Source organism: Ruditapes philippinarum, unplaced genomic scaffold (assembly GCF_026571515.1).
Source record: "Ruditapes philippinarum isolate M1 unplaced genomic scaffold, ASM2657151v2 ctg11105_1_1_1_1, whole genome shotgun sequence".
Taxonomy (NCBI): Eukaryota; Metazoa; Mollusca; class Bivalvia; order Venerida; family Veneridae; genus Ruditapes; species Ruditapes philippinarum.
The window spans coordinates 1-19,173 of NW_026858517.1; the positions used below are offsets into that span (position 1 = coordinate 1).

At 33.8% G+C, this 19,173-nt stretch overlaps 2 protein-coding genes across 3 annotated transcripts; both read left to right on the plus strand.

Moving 5' to 3' along the window:
- The first annotated feature begins 1,497 nt into the window (after positions 1-1,497).
- Positions 1,498-8,218, plus strand: LOC132753481 (uracil-DNA glycosylase-like). Its single transcript, XM_060743962.1, has 5 exons — positions 1,498-1,756; positions 4,257-4,584; positions 5,047-5,094; positions 5,768-5,991; positions 6,679-8,218. Exons 2-5 carry the CDS (start codon positions 4,402-4,404, stop codon positions 6,965-6,967), a joined length of 744 nt encoding a protein of 247 aa, XP_060599945.1. The 5' UTR covers positions 1,498-1,756; positions 4,257-4,401; the 3' UTR covers positions 6,968-8,218.
- Positions 8,219-11,878: 3,660 nt separating this feature from the next.
- LOC132753482 (uracil-DNA glycosylase-like) lies at positions 11,879-18,872 on the plus strand. 2 transcript variants are annotated; one of them, XM_060743963.1, is made up of 5 exons: positions 11,879-12,971; positions 16,326-16,627; positions 17,136-17,183; positions 17,618-17,841; positions 18,576-18,872. In XM_060743963.1, exons 2-5 carry the CDS (start codon positions 16,418-16,420, stop codon positions 18,865-18,867), a joined length of 774 nt encoding a protein of 257 aa, XP_060599946.1. In that variant the 5' UTR covers positions 11,879-12,971; positions 16,326-16,417; the 3' UTR covers positions 18,868-18,872. The 2 variants fall into 2 exon arrangements, with proteins under 2 accessions (XP_060599946.1, XP_060599947.1); XM_060743964.1 differs by lacking the exon at positions 11,879-12,971 and adding an exon at positions 14,788-14,959.
- Positions 18,873-19,173: the final 301 nt, after the last annotated feature.

The window sequence follows — 19,173 nt, forward strand, 5'->3', positions numbered from 1 at the left end:
ACTCAGGAGACCTGGAGGTTGAGACCGGTGTCCCTTCATTACAAATAGATAAGACAGAAGCTGTCCTTTTCAAACTATGCACATGTTAGAAAAAAATAGAATAACTATTCAGAATATGATTTTTTGAGACTTTATTAATTATATTGCTTGATCCAAGTTTAAGGACATTTTCAATCAATACATGTTTTACCATTTATAACTTTAAACGAAAGTCTCATCCCTTTACTAATAATGACATAACTGTATCTCTTTAAATGCAGAAAAATTATAAGTCTCAACATATCAATATAGATCTACTACTGTCTAAGATATACATGTATGCACATAACATTAATAATTCCCAGTTTATATTAAATAAATATGAAATCCTAACATTAACATTAACATGCTTTTGATGACCTTACAACTGGTGAATTATATACAACAAAAATAGTATTATAAGTAATACCTAAGATAGACAGAAAAGAACAAATAATTTAGTAAACATGAGTTACTTCCCCTTACAATAAAGAAAACCTGAAACCCCAAAGAACACCCTAAACAGCAAAATTATGAAATGCTGCAGGTTCAGTTTTATCAAAACCATGCAAATTAATGGTAAAGTATTCATAAAAAAATAGATGGCCATGTGTCAGCAGTAATTGCAGAAAATCGGATAGCTTTCAACATCCGGATACTGGTACACTTTGTAAAAACAACCATTCTGCGCAACAGATAAATGTAATAAGGATAAAATCAATAGGATAATCGTTTACAAACAGTTCCATTACCTATCCTTATACTCAATTGCAGGTGAACTTTCTTCTTGTAGGAAAATTTTGAAAATGTATAAATGAATGAATGAACTGATACGGCCTCAATCTAGACCACAACGATATTCGAAATCCGGGTTTTAGTATTGTCATTAAAACTAAGGGACAAGCTGTTAAACTTAACCTGCAATTTCGTTAAAATAATATCACAATGCACATGCTTTTTACATAAAGTTATTAAATACAAATATAACAACACATTTGTTTACTTGATTTTTACGAATCAAAATAAAACTAATTAACACAACATGAAATTAACTGCTAATAATAACAGCTCCTTCCATAGGCAAAAATAAAAAGCGTTCCATAATAGACGACGCCGCTCACCGGCGTCGCCAATAAAATCACATTGAAATATAATAGTAACAGCAATTATATAAAAATAATCGAAATTTAGTTTATTATAGATTTGTCAGAATACAGTTAATTGATGTTGGGTACTGAATAGTTGGCTTAATTTGTGACTTTGAAAATCGGGATTTCGTTGGATAATTAATAAAATCTGTTATTTTTAGACTTATTGTATTGTAAACTGTTACTGGATCGGGTGGGGTTGCGTTCATTGAACGCCGCCTTTCCTTGATGATCTTGTTTATTACGTTTTATATCAAACAATGGTATTTGTGTTAATCTATATTTCCTGAAAATAGTATTCAATCTCTTTCGGTAGTTTTAAAGTTATTGCGAAAATGTTACTGGTAGCGTTAGAAAAGTTGTAAAGTGTATATGAAAGCGAAACCTTCGTGAAATAAAATTTACAGTTTATTTAGACTAAATAAATTCAAGCACAGGGAATACTAATTGATGAACACATTTACAATTTTGTAGTTCGGATCTATTATACATATTTGTACGATATAATTATTTTGATAGCTTTTGCAGCTTTTTGTGTCCCCACTATAGCAGGGCTATAAAACAAACGCCGCCATCTTGGAACGAAGAAGGTAAAATAAATATTTTTGTTAATTACTCTTTTAATTGGAAATGACTGAAAACAAGATATATGTATTAACACTATTTTCCTAGCTAAATATTCTAAATATTCAAATCAACAGAACATTGCTATAAACAGTGAATGATTTGATTTTAAGCGCGGGTGATTAGTCGGTAATTGGCAAAATTATCCATGTTGAAAAGACTGCAAAAAATACAACTGCGTCGTATCATATTTCATTTTCAACTGCGTCGTATCATTTCGTACAAGTCATTATTTTCTTGGAAAATAAACATTTCTTTTTAATGAAATTTTAGTATATGATGCAAAACTATATTTGGAAGTTTATGAAAAACTCTAAAACGAGTATATAATTGATTTGAAAGAAGAAAAAAACGATGGAAAATCCCATATGAACTGCGCCCTATCCACGAAACTTCTGGCCCGCTTCGAGTTGCAAGTTATTATAACTGTTTTACCATGATTATTTCCCTTTACATTTTTTTGCAATTTTCAACTTGTGTCGCACGTAGCTCAAAAAATGTTTGACCTAGAGTCATGAAATTGTACAGGAATGTTGCTCAGCGTGTGAAGTTGTGCACCTAGGGTTTTGCTTGTGGATTTGTTCTGATTTGTTAGTTATTGCCCTTGACTTCGTAAAAAATTGCAATTTTCAAATTGTCCTACATAGTTCAAAAAGTATTTGACCTAGAGCCATGGCACTTTGCAGGAATATTGCCCAGCATGTGAAGTGGATTTATCCGGTATTTCTAGAGTTGTTGCCCTTGAATAAGTAAAAATTTGCAATTTTCAACTTTCGTGTGTAGGTCAAAAAGTATTTGACCTAAAGTCATGAAACGTTTAAGAAATGTATGTTGACATGTGAAGTCTACACCTGGGGATTTGATTATGAATTTATTGAGTATTTGAAGAGTAATGCCCTTGACTTAGTATAAACCGTTCCATTATGTTGTGTTATGTGTTCCTTGAGTGATTGAGTTAGAATCAACCAACTTAACAGGAATAATGATCAACATCACTGTGAAGCTGTGCACCTGGGGTTTTTCATGTGGATTTTTTTCAGTTTTGCTAGAGTTATTGCCGTTGACTTAGTATAAATTTGCAGTTTTCAACTTGTGTGTGCATAGCTCAAAAAGTATTTCACATTTAGGCCTGAAAGTATGTTGGTCAGCATGTGTACGTATGCACCTTGTGGTTTGGTTGTGGCTTTACTCAGTGTTTGTAAAGAGTGTAGAGGCACCCGTGTCTTAAGTTTCTTGTTTTTTCCCCCTCTTTTTAAGCTAACCTGAGCAAACATTACTCAAGGTGAGCTTTTCTTATCACAATTTGTCCGTCGTCCATCGTGAAGTAGACCTACCAAGATTGTTCAAACCTAAAACTTAAAAAAAATCATTTTTTCTGAATTGACAAACAATCTTGGTAGAGATCCATTACACAAGGTTATCACCGGGCCATAATTTTAACAATCTTAGTAGAGATCCGCTGTACAATGTTTCGTGCCAAATATCTAACATCTAGCCTTTGTCAATTCAGAGAAGATGTTTTTTTTAAGTTTTTACTATATACATTTAAGGAAAATCAATAACACTCTGAGGCGAAGTCAGTTTGACCCCATGGCTATATTTTTAACATTTTTCGTAGAGTTTTGTTTTATGATGCTAAACACAAAATATATAAGCTTTAGGCCCTGCAGTTTTTGAGAAGAAGATATTTATTGTATATTTTACTAAATGTAATAAAAATTTATGTTCCACAGGCTATTTTTTAACAATCTTGGTAAAAATTCCGCTGTACAATAGTTGGTGCCATATATCTATCCTCTAGCCTTTTTAATTCAGAGAAAATGATTTTTTTAAGTTTTTACTATATACATTAGAGGAAAATCAATAACCCTTTGAGGCGAGGCCAGTTTTGACCCCAGGGCTACATATTTAACAAATTTCGTAGAGTTTCGTTGTATGATGCTAAACAGAAAATATCAAAGCTCTATGCCTTGCATTTTTATAGAAGAAGATATTTATTTCATATTTTACTAAATGTACATAATAAAAATCTATGTTCCACGGGGCGAGGTCAATTTGTGACCCCAGGGCTATATTTTGAACAATCTTGGTACAGATCCGCTGTACAATGTTTCGTGCCAAATATCTAGCCTCTAGCCTTTGTCAAAACAGAGATGATGATTTTTTTACTATATACATTAGAGGAAAATCAATGATCCCCAGGAGAGAGGCCAATTTTTATCGCATGGATATAGTTTTAACAATTTGTGTAGAGTTGTATAAGATGATGCTACACACAAAATATCTAAGCCTTGGGCCGTGCACTTACAGAGAAAAAAAATAATTGATTATTTTATTTGTTAATTCGTCAAGAAAATTTAATAAACTATGAAAAACTGAATTAAGGTATAAAAATGTAACATTGCTGGTCACCCTCCCATAAATGTGTTGTTTTTTAAAAAATAGTTTTATTTATTTTCCCTACAGGTTGCAATAAGACTATATCAAAAGTTAAAGCAGGAACTAAAACTTCAGTGAAAGTAAAAAAAGTACCAAAATAGAACACAAAGGTCACTAAAGGATCAATAAGAAAGCTACATCAATAGAAGATAAGCCTCAGTAAAAAACTAAAATGGCATGTAATGGACAGCTTAATCTGAACGACGGTCTATGGAAAGAGAAGCTGGCATCACAGTTTAACCAGACATATTTTATAACTTTACAAGAAAAATTACAGAAAGAGTATAGCCTAGGCAAAGTATATCCACCCCAAACACTTATATACAATGCTCTTAATCTCACACCTTTGGAAACGGTAATACTATTATTTTAAATCTTGTTTACCCCCACCTTCAATCCAGCATATATTGGTAGATGTTGTGCTAATCTTAACATCTTCACAATGACATTATTAATTTCAGTAAACGTCACTTATAGTGCATACTGTTGTTATAAAAAAGGAACAATTAGTTTTGCCTTCTTCATTTAATATAGAATTAAGTAACGCTAAAGTGAACACTGTCATAAAGAATTATTGCTTATAACAACTCACATTTTAGTAAGAATTGATGGAAATTAACTAAAATAACATGTTTACTACAAACTCCAAAAGGACAACATAAATCCTTCATCTCCAACAAGGCTGATAAAATAATATTCAGGAAAATGATTTTTATTTTGAGGCAAGCTGCTCTATGGTTTGAACCTAAGAATATGAATATAATTTGATGATTATATGAACTTTATGTATAATGTGCTTATCATGTTCATTTTTCAGGTCAAAGTGGTGATAGTTGGACAGGATCCTTATCATGGCTACGGTCAGGTGGGTGCATTTTTTATACAATGATCTTTTATACATATTTGCAATATGAATTTATATGGCTGTGTAAGGTCGTGCACTTTATAATACATGTAGGTAGATAAATCTAAGCTGTTAAACAGATGGTTAATGATTGAACCTTTTTGAAGCTTTTCGTGCCTGAAATGATATACATAATGACACTTTCTTTAGAATTTTATTTGCTTCAATAAAGTGGTGGTGTGCCTGGATGTACACTTAGTTTGTTTGTTTGTTTTGGGTTTTACGTCACATCGACACAGTATAGGTCATATCGCGACGTTCCAGCTTTACTGGTGGAGGAAGACCTCAGGTGCCCTTCCGTGCATTATTTCAGGCACGAACGGGCACCTGAGTAGAACCACCGACGTTCCGTAAGCTAGCTGGATAGCTTCCTCACATGAAAGAATCCAAAGTCCCTGTCGGAATTCGAACCCACAGCGGTGATGTACACTTAGAAATTGGCTTTTTCATAAAATTTGACCAAGCTATATGCCCCTGATTTTAAGACATTTTTATGACAAGGAGTCCGTTTTAGAAGTGGAAAATATATGTATTAGATGGTTCGGTTAGTTCTCCTGTTGTAAGAAGACCTTGTAGAGGAGTTGTAATATAGTGGGAAAATTTCTTAAACAATATCTGTATATTCACGTTTCAGGCCATGGGTTTAGCCTTTTCCGTACCAATTGGCATACCAGTCCCATGCTCTTTGCAGAACATATATAAGATGTTATACAATGACCCGAGGATTCCTGAATTTGTGATATCTAATGGCCATCTCGTGAATTTTGGTAATCGGGGAGTGCAGATACCTAATCATGGCTGCCTCGTGAGTTGGGCCAAACAGGGAGTGTTGTTGTTGAATGCTATACTAACTGTGGAGTGAGATTTATTTCTTATCTTTATACATGTATATTAAATATCCCTGTCCAATATGTTTCTGTACGTTGGTATTCTACTTGCTACTTGTTTGTTTCTGAGATAATGCAAAGAGGTGTACCTGAGGTCTGCTTCCCTCTGTGAAGCTTAACGTAACCATGTGACTGTATCAAAATCAAACTGACCTAAAATTTAATAATTGAGAAATGTTTTTGCTCAATTTTGTATCTTTACCTTTAAGCTTTATATTATGGAATAGGAATACAAGCCGGAATATATTTAACTGAATCTTTATGCACGTGTCTTTACTGATTCATAATAGCAGGGGTACCTAATGTGGAACCATACCTCTTAGATTAATTTGTACTGAATTATTTCCCTTAATCAAAGCTATTGTTTCACTTGGGAGTATTGAGAATATTTGAGCATGCTAAAGTGTAGTTACTGTACCATCATTTTTATATTTTTGGAGTGGTGGCCTAGTGGTTAAGGTGTCCGCCTCTCAACCCAGGGATCATAGGTTCGAGCCCACTCCTGTCATGACCATGTTTCTTCATATTACACCATTACGGGTTGGTTCAAGGAAGCGGACTTGAAAGTGATTAATATAAAATACATCAACTTTGTTTCACACTAAAGCTTAGATAAATATGCTTAAACTAAACTAAACTATTTGTCTTTGTCTTCCAGGGCCGGTATGCCTAACTCTCATGCTAAAATTGGATGGCAGTATTTTACGGACGAGGTTATCAAAATAGTGAGCGACTACCAAGACCATGTCGTCTTCATACTGATGGGAGAATTTGCAAAATCGAAAAAGTATCTGATTGACGTGAATAAACATGATATCATTGAAACTACGCATCCAGCCTCTCGTGCATCATATCAGAACATGTTTCAAGAATCTAATTGTTTTTCTGTTTGTAATACTTTGTTAGAAGGATTCGGCAAAATACCTGTGTACTGGAATTCGCTTTAGGTCAAAATTGATTTAAACAATAAGCCACTGAACTTGGAACAGTCCATTAAGTGTATGTAATCATACGATTTTATCAATAATGTAGTTTCTCGTTAGGTTCAATTTTGCTTTTAAAGTTAAATGAAGAACTCTTTGGTTCCTATGCAATTTAGCTAGAAATGCTTCTTTTCATCCTACATTGTCATAACTTATACTTCTACAATATGCCATTTGGAATTCAATTCAGTCACGACCTTGCTCAACAGTTATTAATGATTAAAATTGATTTATGTTATTTCAAATCCAACAAATTTGTTTTATGTTATATAATATTGGCATGCTTGGATATATTCCGTACTTCCTTTATCCGTAAAGTTATCTTTAACGTGCATGCTATGGAAACACATTGCCCCCTACACAGTAGGTTAGGTTGTTCGTGGGCGGCTGTCATTCATATGACGGATTTGTGATCAATTTTGTTTAAATAATGATTTTCACAAGTTTGATCAGAGCATGCTTCTTGTGTGATATATCAAAAATGTATTGTTACCTTGCTGTTGTTTTGGTCTACATTTATATCAAATGACACTATACATATATCCTATTAATTGTGCTAAAAATTTTATTATATTTAGGTAATACTGTCAATTAAGCTGCTTGTACTTTTTAAATTGTTAACTCCTATGACTAAAAAAATGCTCATACCCTGTGTTCACAAAGATTTAAGGATCAGGATCAAATTCAAAAACTAGAATTGTATTTGTGTTTGTTTTGTTATTTGCTGATTTTATCCCAAAATATGTTTGTTTCTTTGCAAATAAGCAATCATTTATATTTCAAATATGTACCATTTAATTCCAGCATAATGCGATCAGTTTTAGTTTTATAAAACAATAAAAATAAATTAGGATAATCTGATCCTGATCCTGATCATTTCTTTGTGAACACGGGGCCAGGTGATGATTATTGTTACAAATTCCATGTTGATATGTGACAGTTCTTTTCATTATTGTTCACATACATTTTGTTATCAAGATTTTTCATTATTTTTCTCATGTTTGTATTCATCCTTTCATTAGACCATTCTGTTAACAACATTTAACATTTGAAACTTATTTTAATATTTTTGTATATACTTAATGTTTTTATTTCAGTTCTTTTCATTATTGTTCACATATATTTTGTTATCATGATTTTTCATTATTTTTCTCATGTTTGTATTCATCCTTTCATCAAACCATTCTGTTAACAACATTAAACATTGGTAACTTATTTTAGTATTCTTTCTTCTTTTTTCAAGCCCAAAATCTATACGGCAAAACTGGGATACAGTTTGAGGAAATATTCCCCATAGTAACTTGGTAACTTGGAAACCTAGTACAAAACTAACACTCCAAAAACTACACTCTGTAGAAAAATATTCTAAGAAAACACACTGAAAATATTTAAGTAATAATGTCAATTAAGCAGTTTGTACTTTTTAAGTTGTTAAATCCTAGGACTAAAAATGGTGATGATTGTTGTTATAAATGCCATGTTGCTATGTAACATTATTTTGTATTGAAACCTAATTGGTCATTTTGTATTTTAAAAAACAAAATTGTTAAAAAAAAATTTATCAGTTTAAAACGAAATCATTTTTAAAAATATTGTAAAAATGAAAAAAAATGAACAGTTAAAATCTAAATTTCCAAGCAATACCTTTTTGACTTTCCACTAGAAATAATTGTTTCTGTTTTTTAATATATACGTATTTGTTAATATCAGAATTACCTGTGCATATTATATTATATTGTTTGTGGTATTCAACTAAAAAAACATTAAATTATAAAACGAAACTCCCTCTGGGATTCAGATGTCCATCTCAGGGAGTTTTGATGTTCTGCTGCTTATTTTTGAAGTAGTAAAAGCTCTCTAAGGTTAATTAATTATTTTATTTATTGGGCATTTTAGCATTTAGTTAACCTTAGACTTTATCTTAATTCCCAGAAACATCTTGATAAATTTGTAAGTAATTTTAAATAGTAATTTCTTTTAAAATAACTAATTAATATTAATTAATTTCTTTTCTTTGTTTAAGAGGCAGCCATCTTGAATTATTAGATTTTATTTCTTGTTAGGATAACTTTAAAACAGGGCTTGCTTTAAGGTTATTTTTCATATTTTCAGTTATTACATTCTTAACAACTTTCAACTGATTTTAAACTTTTATTCAACTATTTTATTCTGATTATCATAGTTTGGTTAAATAAGAAATACTTCTATTAAAATACACATTGTAAACTGGTTTAGCTTTAAATACCTTAGTTAAGTGTAAAGAAACTTACTTTGATAAAAATTTAGTTTATTTCATTTGAGTTTTACTTCCCTTTGCATTCAAAGGGTGGGATTATCAAAATAGATATTTCCCCATTAAAGAGTACTGCTGAGCAAACTAAGAACATAAAAAAGTAGATATAAGGAAATTCGTAAGTAACACCATTTTATTTATAGAAAACAAAAGTTGTTGTTTTTTTTCAACACCACAGTAAATCTATGTACATGTATATTTATGAAATATTATTGTCTTTGGTAATTAAGCCGACATTTCATATCCCGCCAGCGACTTTTATTATCTTTTGTGAAGAATATTGGTAGTACTGCGTGGTGATGGTGTTAGTTTTCGCTCCGGCTCACAGTAGTAAGCCACATTGAGTTTACCAAAGCACAGTTCAGCAAGGACAGACTGTCAAGCACTTTGCCAATATAAGTTGCTTTCACTTCGCAAGAAACTGACTTTTTAACATGCCAGAGCAGAACTACAGTGCGAATGACCCTAGAAATATTTTCATGATCAATCACAACAACGAAAGTGACCTGCACCGTCCGGGAATCGAACCTGAGTCACCCGATTCACAGTCCTACGTTCTTACTTTTGAGCTAACCGGACGGTCTAGTGAAGAACTGAATATCGAACTTACGATCCCCGAATGTCTATCCATTGCCCATATTTCACCTTCTCTCAAAATATAAAACATATTGTTAAGGACAGACGTACCGGAGGAAAGAAGTGCACTTTTAAATAGCCATTGTTCTATACAAAACTACAAATATCTTTTACATCGCAAATGTTGAACGTGATCAGCGGCATTGACACGGACACCCTCCTCAGCCATGAATACGTGACACTAGCGTGTTTTCTTTACAGATATCAGCATGATCGTCTTAAGGAGATCTAGTAATATTCTTGTGGATGTGTACTTTGTGTTAATTAATCATTTATCTCAATTATACCAGTTTTGTTTTGCTTCTTCCTTTTTGTTAACTAATTACATTATCCTATTCTATTTTAGTCTCGCCCGTTGTTTTTGATCCGCTTATATAGTGTCGCCCAATACGGTTTGTTTTGGGAAAATACCATATTCATCAAGATACAAATCTATGTCTGCATAACTGGAAATACATAAATTCATCCATATTAGGCGAAGCTTTAAATTTATTTACCCAGAGATGTAGAAAATAGATTTCTATGTATCTGGTTTACCTTACTGCACTTATACAACTGGTTGGTTAATTCAATAAATCTTATGTAAAAATTGCATTTGTCTATACAATTTATTTAAGTTCGATTGTTAAGGAAGCTATAAGCTTATATATAGACAAACTTTCGAATCCGTTCCTGGAACCAAACTGTACTGAGCAATGAGTGTAAAGTTTCTTGCTCAAGTAAGAACGGCTTCACCTTGACGCGGTTTGAACCCACACGGCTCTATGCCGCCACTGTAAATTGCACTGAACAGGATGTTAGTTTGGTGGGATTTTAAAAGCAGTTCGGTCATCATTCACAAGCTAGTTACATGTTTCTGTGCTCAGTGACCACTCCAATTTGTATATTTAACTTTTAAGTTTGTGGTTACATTTCAAACAAGATTGTAATTCCTACCATCTGTGAAATGTTACTTAAACCACAGAGCAATATTTAATATAAGTCTCTGCTAAAACGATTATATCTGCTAAATTCTCATTTGGAAAACTGTCAATAAGTATTATACCAGTGGAATGTTTCTGGTTTACTTTTTGAGCTTTGGCGAAATATTGATATCAAGATAAACAATATAAATATGATACAGTACTTCTTAAGTTTAATTATTCCCCAAAAATATTCATGTCGGTGAAAAAAACTCTTTAAATGTTTTCTTTGGTAGCTACGTGTATAATATTGGTGTTGGGAGATTCAGTAGGACAGGGAATTCACTGTCTCTTCAGTGCAAGGTGCAGCCGTCTTTAAAAAACCAAATGAGACTATCTGATAATGCATATATAATTAACTCTTGAAACAAAAGCGATCGTTAGACTTCTCGTACCTTTAACAGCGTAATTGTAAGAAATAAAAAAATACTTTTCGGATTCACTCTCTATGTTATTATCGATTAAAAATCGAAAATCCGATACTTTTAATGACAAAGAAACTCTTGTTGCGATTTCATGATATCTTAAAAACAAAGTCAGTGAAAATATGTTGGATCCAAAGCCATATAGGAATAAGATGGTATAAAAAAGATGATTTTCCTAAATAATCTTTATATGTTCAACAATAAGAGTAACTGATTTAAACCTTCCATAAGTAAGCATATCATCTAAATTGAAATCAAATTGGGAAAAGTCATATTTAATAAACATCATGATACAACCCCTGTCTTAACGCGTCGCTGTTTCTCTTAGTTGAGGAATAGGACATATTAATTTGAGTTACACATTCTCATCTTTTTAACAGGCGATGGTTCTCCGTTCTGTCTATATTGCGATGAATATTTAAATGTCAAACATTTTATCCTTGAATGCCATAAATATGCTGCACAGGTTCGTGAATCTAAAAATGTAAAACTATGACAGGTCACACCTGTTCATATATTTATACCTTTAAAAATAATGGCCGTTAATGAAAAGAGCCCGGTTGTTAATGTTTATAATTTTCACAAAGTAGGGTAATTAAATATTTCTTTAGCTTGTTTAAAGCCGTTATCTAGATGTTTTAGCCTTTGTTATTCGAAATCATGCAATCGTTGGGTTAAAAGATCTCTTGATACCACACAATGCATAAGGTTAAAATATGATAAGATCAACAAATAAGTATCTTTTTTAAAAAATCTTAAAGTCTTTTGTATCTTGTTAACTCAATAATTATTTGTAGATCAGCTTGTACTATATCATTTATACGGTGGCACAGAGGTAATAATAATAATAATTTGTGGGCTTTTATTTATCTCGTGCTTACAAGAAACTATGTCTTGGCCACGAGGTACTAAGTCGTGCGCACGAGATGATTAAGTGGTGCGCACGAGATTCTTTGACGTGGCCACGAGTTGAAAAGTCATGCGCACGAGATAATTAATTCGTACGCACAAAAATCTATGTCTTGGCCACGAGTTACTAAGTAGTGCGCATGAGATAATTAAGTGGTGCGCACGAAATACTATGTCTTGGCCACGAGGTTCTAAGTCGTGCGCCCGAGATTCCATGACGTGGCCACGAGTGACAAAGTCGTGCGCACGAGGTAATTAAGTCGTGCGCACGAACAACTATGTCTGGGCACGAGTTACTAACGAGTTCGCACGACATAATTAAGTGGTGCGCACGAAATACTATGTCTTTGCCACGAGTAACTTAGTCGTGCGCACGAGATTAATTAAGTTGTGCGTACGAGATTCTATGTCGTGGCCATGAGAAACTAAGTCGTGCGCACGAAATTATTAAGTGGTGCACACGAGATACTATGTCGTTGCCTCGAGTTATTAAGTCGTGCGCACGAGATACTTTGTAGTGGCCACGAGTTACTAAGTCGTGGGAGATAAGTAAGTGCTCGTGCGCAAGGCGTATATAAAACGCACAAATGTTACCTCTGTGCCACCGTAACATAATATAACTGATTTTCGAAATCACGTGATTATAGCGTTGTTAGACTGCGTCAAGCCTAATACACCGTTCAGTGCCAAATAGTTCAGTACCATACAGCGATTGATATTGAAGGTTTGATAGATATTTTAAGGTAGGTTTTTTATTTATGTATCGTTTTGGTTGCTTTTCCATATAACTCTATTTGACTCTATTTGACTCTTCCGAAAAAATCAGTTTTGTTTAATCTATTATAGTCCTTGGGTCAAAATTGGGCCCACCCAAGGGGTCTTTGATTTTCATTATATACATAAAGGAAAAACTGAAAATAATTTTCTTGTCTGAAGGGATACAACTTATATTGGAATATATTTTATACATGTTTTGCAATTTTTCTATAAAAAGATTCAATAGCGGAAGTCAGTCTAAACTTGTGATGTGAGTTTTTCGGGGATATTTAAAGAAACAGATTGAGCACATTAAAATGACATTATGAATTGTACCATGTATTAAAGGATGATTTTAAATCGCATAATTATGCATTTAGAAAGTGGTAATGCTTAATTGAAAAAATAGTATTTAAGAAAAGTAACTCAACCTGTATTTTAAAGTTTAATACAGCTATGTTATACAGTAAATACTTAATTCTTTGTCAAGTTTTAACTAATAACTGCACTATGACCTTTGTATCTTCACATTAGACACATTAGCCGTCAGTGGCCGAGTGGTTAAGGTTATTGACTTCATACCACTTGACTCTCACCGCGGGGGGTTCGAATGCCAACAGTGATTTGGGATTCTTTCATGTGAGGAAGCTATCCGGCTAGCGTACTGAGTGTCGTTGTTCTACTCAGGTGACCGTTCGTGCCTCTGAAATAATGCAATAAATTGATGTCTTTTGTGTCTAATGTGGAAATGCCTTGGGAGGTCCTTTTCATTTTGGTTCAGTTAGGGATCATTTTGGTGAAGGTCAAGGCCACCAATGTCAAAAATAGATTTTCACACTTTTACAGGTGTAACTTTATTCTTTTGACATATTTTTAAATTGTATTTGGTGGGAAAATAAAATTGAGAAATCTTCTCCATTTGGATGGAGTTAAGGGTCAGTTGTTCACAGTAACTATTGCTAAAGCCCGTCTCACACAAAACACGGTTAGACACACGATTCCCATACGGTATACTCGGTTATACACGGGTTGACTGGTACGAGTTTTGAGCTCCAACCGTGCTTGTGGTTTAGTTGGCACGAATAAGACTCGAATATAGCACGAGTATGTACGAATTGAGCACGGATATACTCGGTCAAGCAAGGTTTGAACACGATTTGCATACGAATACATACGACTGTTGTACTGTTCCAAGTACGGTCTAGTACGGTCTGGTACGATTAAACACGACTTTTACTCGATTTACTCGACTTTCACAGGGTTAACATAGGGTCCCGCCGACTTTTGTTCGAGTTAGGCTTGAAATATCACACATTTGTGTATGTTTTGATATAAATTAACCCATTTTGATGACTTGGCTTCATGAATTTTCGAAATTTCAACGAAGAACACTTATATATAGATCATTATAATACTGCACGTTTGTAATTTCGCTTTTCATTGGATAATCGTGACGTTTATATATTTTTATATACATGGCTGCTGTCGATTTATAAAGAAATCTCGCTTTATTCCTCTAAAAATGATGCTTGCTGTATTATAAATTCGTTATAAAGATTGTTGACAGGTTATATGGCCTTATATATATAAACGGCTGTTTGCAATATAACCCTCGCCTAGCGGCTCGGGTTATATTTACAAACAGCCGTTTATATAAGGCCATATAACCTGTCAACAATCTTTATAACTAATATTAACATCAATAAATGAATAAAAAGGTGAAGCAATGTAAAACGAATGTGTTTTTTTTCTGTTGTGCAGCGGTTGCTGGAAGGTCCACCGAGCTGGCATTGGAGTCTGAATCCCTGGGAGACACGGTTATTGCCGGTTTGTCCTTCAGCTTATCAGGGTCAATAAGTTGGAGTGGTCGGTGGGCCTGGATGGCTCTTCTTGTATTCCATCTATGCGTACAAAACTTCTTCTTTGGATACATTCTAGTGTGATGCAGCAAGCACTCTTGGTAGGGTGGCAGCAGGTAGTTGTGTTTTTTGTACCGTTCTTGCTGACGTAGAGGCCGTGTTAGATCGTACGAGACCGTGTGAGACCCTGTATACCCGTACTTTACTGTGTCGGCCATGTATGTTTCGTATATGAACCGTATTGGTCGTATGGCGATCGTATGAAACCGTGTGTGCACTCGTTTGAATCGTACCGTGATCTTGTGACATTCGGGTGTTAATCGGGTGTTGGATGTAGGACTTTGGGACGGTCTCGAACGATTTAGTACGATTTATATACGACCTTGATACGGTTGGGCTCACTCGTGGAGTGAACTTCACATACGGCTGTATATACGGTCTCATACGGTCTCATACGGTCTCACACGGTCTCTTACGGTCTTGTACGGTCGCTTATAAATACGGTCATACACGGACATGGCATCCGTACCAGTTTTTTAAAAATTTTAAAAATCATACACGGCTTACACGGATACACTCGAATGGCCCGTGTGTAACTCGGATAATGCTACGGTTAGTTCGGTTGTATGTACGGTTTACACGGGTGGCCAACCGTGTAAGCCGTGTGTCCTGTGTGAGATGGGCTTAAAATATATTTTTACACATTTGTTCAAACAGCATGTTGACAGATGTATTTCATATTTGGCAGAAAAATAACTTCCGTGGTCTTGTTTCTTTGCATTGAGTTTTGGGTCAGTTGGATCTAAGTCTCCTGTGCTAAAATAATTTTTTACAAGTTTACCCATAAAGCCTTTATTTATGGGCAGATTTTTTTCATATTTGGTATGAATATAATTGTCTCGCATGATCTTCTTCCTTTGGATTTTGACAGGGGTCAGTGGGTCAAGATCGAGGGTGCTAAAATAGATTTCTAGATATTTGCTTATACCGCCTATATTTATAGACTGATATTTTACATATTTGGAAGGAACATACCTTGGATGGTCCAGTTAGGAGTCACAATGTCAAGGTTTCTTGTGCTGACTGAAAGATTTTTTACGTACGCTTTTCCATTTTTTATACAGCCTTTACATTTAATACCAATGTCTCATATTTACAAGGAACATAGTCCTTATTTGGTCCTTTTAGCTTTAATGGAGCTTGGGGTCACTGGGTTCATGGTCAAGGTCTTGCATTTATATATATTTGATACAGTATTATTGGTAAGGCGAATATTTTTCAACTTCATCACAAGTCATAGAAATGACTTGGCAAAATATATTTTTCACAATTACAAAACGCCATGACTCTGTCAAGTGTTTGTCTAGTAAACTGTGTTTACCTTTCTTGGGGCAATTTTCTGTCCATATCTGAGTAAACGGGAAAACTTTTCTGAGCCAGGGCATTTAGGTTTAACAAACACGTTCTTGTTTTTTAATATAGGTTGACACAATACTTTAGATAAAGTAAAAGCAGGAACTAAGACTTCAGTAAAAGTAAATAAGTACCACAAAAGAACATAAAGGCCACTTAAAATGGAATGGAATCTACCACCTACAGGGGAGCTTCATTTGATGGGATTTCTAAATGACGATTTATGGAGAAAGGAGCTGGCACCACAGTTTGAGCAGCCGTATTTTAGATCTTTAGAAGAAAGATTACAGAAAAACAATGGCCAAATCAAAAAGATATTTCCACCCCCGGAACTTGTATTCAATGCTCTTAACCTTACACCTTTGAAAAAGGTATTACTAATTTACTATTATTTTAAATCTTGTTAAGTCCCACCTCCGTTCCAGCATATATATTAGTTGTTGTACTTATCATGCCATTATTTAGTTCAGTAAACTTAACTTATAGTGCATACTGATTTAGCAAATTTCTGGTTATAAATAAGGAGCAAATAGTTTTGCTGTCTTCATTTAATATAAAATTAAGTAACACTATAGTGAATATTGTTTTAAAGAATGTTTGCTAATAAAAACTCATATTTAAGTCCCAATTGATGAAATGAAATGAACTAAAAATATGATGTTTACTACAAACTTAAAAAAAAAGGACAACCTATTCTATGTTTGTTTTCATTGGCTTATGATAAAATCTTCATCTCCAACAAGGCTGGTAAAATAATATTCAGGAAAATGATTTTTATTTTGAGGCGAACTGCTCTATGGTTTGAACCTAAGAATATGAATATAATTTGATAATTATATGAACTTTATGTATCATGTGATTAACATGTACATTTTTCAGGTCAAAGTGGTGATTCTTGGACTGGATCCTTATCATGGCTACGGTCAGGTGGGGGCAATTTTTATGCAATGATCTTTTACACATAATTGCATTATACATTTATTTGGCTGTGTAAGGTTGTGCACTTTATAATACATGTAGGTAGATAAATCTAAGCTGTAAACAGATGGTTAATGATTGAACCTTATTAAAAAATTTCGTGCCTGAAATGATATACATAATGACACTTTCTTTAGAATTTTATTTGCTTCAATAAAGTGGTGGTGTGCCTGGATGTACACTTAGAAATTGGCTTTTTCATAAAATTTGACCAAGCTATGCCCCTGATTTTAAGACAATTTTATGACAAGGAGTCCGTTTTAGAAGTGGAAACTATATTATTAGATGGTTCGGTTAGTTCTTCTGTTGAAAGAAGTCATTGTAGAGAAGTTGTAATGTAGTGGGACAATTTCTTAAACAATATCTGTATATTCACGTTTCAGGCCATGGGTTTAGCATTTTCCGTACCAATTGGCATACCAGTCCCATGCTCTTTGCAGAACATATATAAGATGTTATACAATGACCCGGATATTCCTGAATTTGTGATATCTGATGGCAACCTCGTGAATTTGGCTGATAAGGGAGTGTGGATACCTAACCATGGCTGCCTCGTGAGTTGGGCCCAACAGGGAGTGTTGTTGTTGAATTCTTCACTTACTGTGGAGTGAGATTCATTTCTTATCTTTATACATGTATATTTCAACTTGCTACTTGTTTGTTTCTGAGATAATGCACAGAGGTGCACCTGAGGTCTGCTTCCCTCTGTGAAGCTTAACCTCACCATGTGACTATTACAAAATCAGACTGACCTAGAATTTAATAATTGAGAAAAATATGTGCTCTTCTTTTAAATTTTTACCTTTAAGTTTTATATTATAGAATAGGAATTCAAGCCGTTATTTATTCAACTGAAGCTTTATGCATGTGTCATAATAGCAGGGTTACCTGCGGTAGAACCATAACTCTAGGATTAATTTTTACTGAATTTTTCCCCTTGATCAAAGCTGTTGTTATCCTTGTAAGTACTGAGAATATATGAGCATGCTTAAATGCTGAAATTTTGCACAAAGTTTAGTGGTCTAAACCTACATCAAATGATACATTTATCTGGAAAAATATTTTCAGTCCCATAATGTCTAAAAACTACAGTGTATTAGTTTTACACCTTTTAGTTTATTTACTGTACCATCATTTAGCAGCGGCCTAGTGGTTAAGGTGTCTGCCTCTCAAACCAGGGATTATGGTTTTGAGCCCTACCAAGGTCATGACCATGTTTCTTCATATGACACAGGTTGGTTCCAGGAAGAGGACTCGAAAGTGAATAATATAACTTATTTTAAAGTCAAGCTTAAATAAATATGCTTAAACTAAACTAAACTATTTGTCTTTGTCTTCCAGGGCTGGTGATCCCGAATCTCATGCTAAAATTGGATGGCAGCATTTTACGGACGAGATTATCAGAAAAGTGAGCGAGTACCATAAACATGTCGTGTTCATACTGATGGGAGATTTTGCAAAAAAGAAAAAGAAATGCATTAAACCGTTAGAACAACATAAAATCATTGAAACCACGCATCCAGCGTCTCGTGGACAACATCAGGACATGTTTCAAGATAGTTATTGTTTTTCTGTTTGTAATAATTGGTTAAAAACACAAGGACTAACTCCTGTGCAATGGAATCGCCTTTAGTTCAAAATTGATTTGAATAAATATTAGTTTATTACATGCATGTATTTCTTTTCAATTACACACTGTACATCCCATATTAGATGACAAAATTCTGTATTCACATTTTATAACTAGAATAGTGTTACAAATGGTTAAAAGTGTTACACTGATTATTTTCTTTTCTAAAACATATAAGAAGATTAATTTATGGTATATATAGGTAAGAAAAGTAATTCAAAGATGTTTTCTAAATTGCCAACTTCTTAGTTTGGTTTATCGTATATAAGCAAAGGGAAGTAACGATGCATGGCCAACGACTACATGTAA